The 2,404-nt window shown below is 38.6% G+C and overlaps 1 protein-coding gene across 1 annotated transcript; it reads left to right on the top strand.

Annotated features, from left to right (window-relative positions):
* Positions 1-1,159: 1,159 nt before the first annotated feature.
* On the top strand, positions 1,160-1,992 carry LOC101862126. The gene is made up of 2 exons (XM_005103066.3): positions 1,160-1,419; positions 1,779-1,992. Exons 1-2 carry the CDS (start codon positions 1,172-1,174, stop codon positions 1,975-1,977), a joined length of 447 nt encoding a protein of 148 aa, XP_005103123.2. The 5' UTR covers positions 1,160-1,171; the 3' UTR covers positions 1,978-1,992.
* Positions 1,993-2,404: the final 412 nt, after the last annotated feature.

Here is a 2,404-nt window from a genome sequence, read left to right as displayed (position 1 = left end):
ACATATATATGTGTATTTATATATGTATAATATACTGAACGCCATTAAAAACGTAACACTTTGTTCGCAGAGTCTGTATGGTACACGTTTGTATCAAATGAAAAAAAATCATAAGAATTGTTTATTGAAGTAAATTCAAATTCGAACAAATGGTGACCATTTTAATCACATACTTAAATTGAGTGCTATACACAGTCTTCCCTCTTTCAGAGCTCCCCCTTCAGACAAATTTGCAGATAAGCACAAATCGAAAGTTAATGAAGATCTCACACTCTTGGTATTTTTTTTTTTGGCCATCATTTTCATGTATACAGACCAGGACACGTCTTCACATGGATATTATAACATTTTCAATGTTTTGTTGGGGAACTTTTGGATCAATGCGACCTCCAATAGCTGCAAATTCGCAAAACGACCTCTTGCGTGCACTAATTGTTTTATATTGTGCAAAGGGGGGTACGGAATAAAAATATGTTTACAGTTGAGCCAGCTCTGATTTTTTAATTCCTACCAGAAGATGTGGAAGTCATTCCTTGTCAAATGAACCAGCCTCCTAAAGTATCTAAATTGTGTAGGTAGAGAGGTAGAAAAATATTTATAATCGATTCAGTTTGCAGAAGATGGGGAAACAATTCCTACAGTCAGAGGAGCCAGCCTCCTAAATTATCTCAGTTGTGTAGATGGAGGTGTAGAAAAAGTACATATTTTTACTAGCGAATCAATTGATATTTGTGTCTCGACGAGGTGAAATCAGGCGATCTGCAGTTTTTGGACTTTTAGAGTTTTTTAAAATATGATTTGAAGCTTGTTCATTTGTCTTTCTTTGGATTAAAAAATTACCCGTCTATCTTGAATAGAATCTAAAAGACATTTGCGATTAAAGGAGGTGGGGTCGCCTAGTGTCAGAGGAAAAATTACCGAGAAGATGACCGCCAAAGTTTGGAGACTGCCAAATCTTGAGAGTCCTTGGAAACTGCACATTTTTTAAAGCCTTTGATCAACCTTTTCCCCGCAAAATCCATGCTTAAATACTTTTAAATAGACAAAAAAGGTGTGGGGCCAAACAAATAAAATAAATAACAATGCAAATATCGATAAAAATTGCCTGGCGGGCAGAAAAATGTCGGTTTGTCTTATTTAATTATTATGACGAGCACTTGATTTCACCACGATGCTACACATCTTTCTTTTACCAACAGAAGATGTAGAAATAATTCCTGATGAGATGACCAAGTCCATCGCTGAGGAGATACACGATGTTCTCTTGGGTGACGACAACACAAAGACGGATGATGTATTTCCTAGCAATGATGCTCAAACCAAACAGCTTCCATTTCCGTACCCGTTCACCTTAAAGCATGTCGGGTACCTGTTCGACAAATCAAGACACCATTTCACGTCAACGTCCAAACCACCCAGGTATTTTGGAAATGACTTTCTCATCGCCCACACCAATCCCTTTTTTATTTTTCATTTTCTTACTTAAAACACTCACAAACAGAACAATAAATAACAACAACAACAACAACTACAAACAACGACAATAACAACAATAATAAAACCCGCAGCTGGTACTACAAAGCTTTAAGCATCGTTCATCATCCTCATCATCATCATCATCATCATCATCATCAACAACAACAACAACAGCAACAGAAACAGCAACAACAACAACAACAACAACGAAGACGACAAATCAACAACAAAAACCAACAACAACTTAATCATCAAAAGCATTAAGAAGAAGTAAAGAAACCCATATATTTTCTTCTACCTAGATCACGAGGTTCATCCTCGACGTCCAGGTCGACAGTTGAAGACTGTAGCTCCAGCTCCCGGCCCGGGCTAGATGACTCCAGCTGTCCGTCTGCCAAGAGTACCCCGACGCATGTACCGGCCAAAAGGCAACAAGAAGCAAAACCGGAGGTTGAGAAAAAGAAACCAGGTGATTGCTCAAGTCACTTGCAGGTTTTATAACCACCTTGGGCTTCTGTCCCTCTGTGTACTGTCTTCTGTTTTGTAACGGTTAGGGGTTTCGCTGTCGCATTTAAGAAACCCGAGTTCGATTCCTGAGTGGGAAGAAATTTTAATCGAGTTTCTCGTCTTTGTGTTGGTATGTTTATCCCTCTTAGCGCGGGTTGGCCCTGACAGGCAGGATCGTAGCCTGATTGCCAAATGATCTAAATTGTGTCGATATGGCGTAAAAATAGGTCTATAAAAACACTTGCGTTCCTGTCATCAAAAGTATCTGAGTTACAGAAAAGAGCAGTATATCAACACAATATTATTGTGAGCAAAGAAAAGCAAGTCCAACAGACAGATACCCCAGAAGGAGAGTTAAGAAATAGAATATTCAAATAACGTCATCCAAACACCCACAACCAGGATTTTCCTGTCTTAAATG

This window comes from Aplysia californica, unplaced genomic scaffold (assembly GCF_000002075.1).
Source record: "Aplysia californica isolate F4 #8 unplaced genomic scaffold, AplCal3.0 scaffold00357, whole genome shotgun sequence".
Lineage (NCBI taxonomy): Eukaryota > Metazoa > Mollusca > Gastropoda > Aplysiida > Aplysiidae > Aplysia > Aplysia californica.
Note: the sequence above shows the minus strand (reverse complement) of the source record. Positions and strands in the feature narration are given on the sequence as shown.

Bases quoted from the DNA above. Each gene is read 5' to 3' on its own strand.
- LOC101862126 (XM_005103066.3), top strand. From the start codon at position 1,172: ATGCTACACATCTTTCTTTTACCAACAGAAGATGTAGAAATAATTCCT. The intron at 1,420-1,778 runs GTATTTTGGAAA...TCTTCTACCTAG, and splicing joins TCAACGTCCAAACCACCCAG to ATCACGAGGTTCATCCTCGA.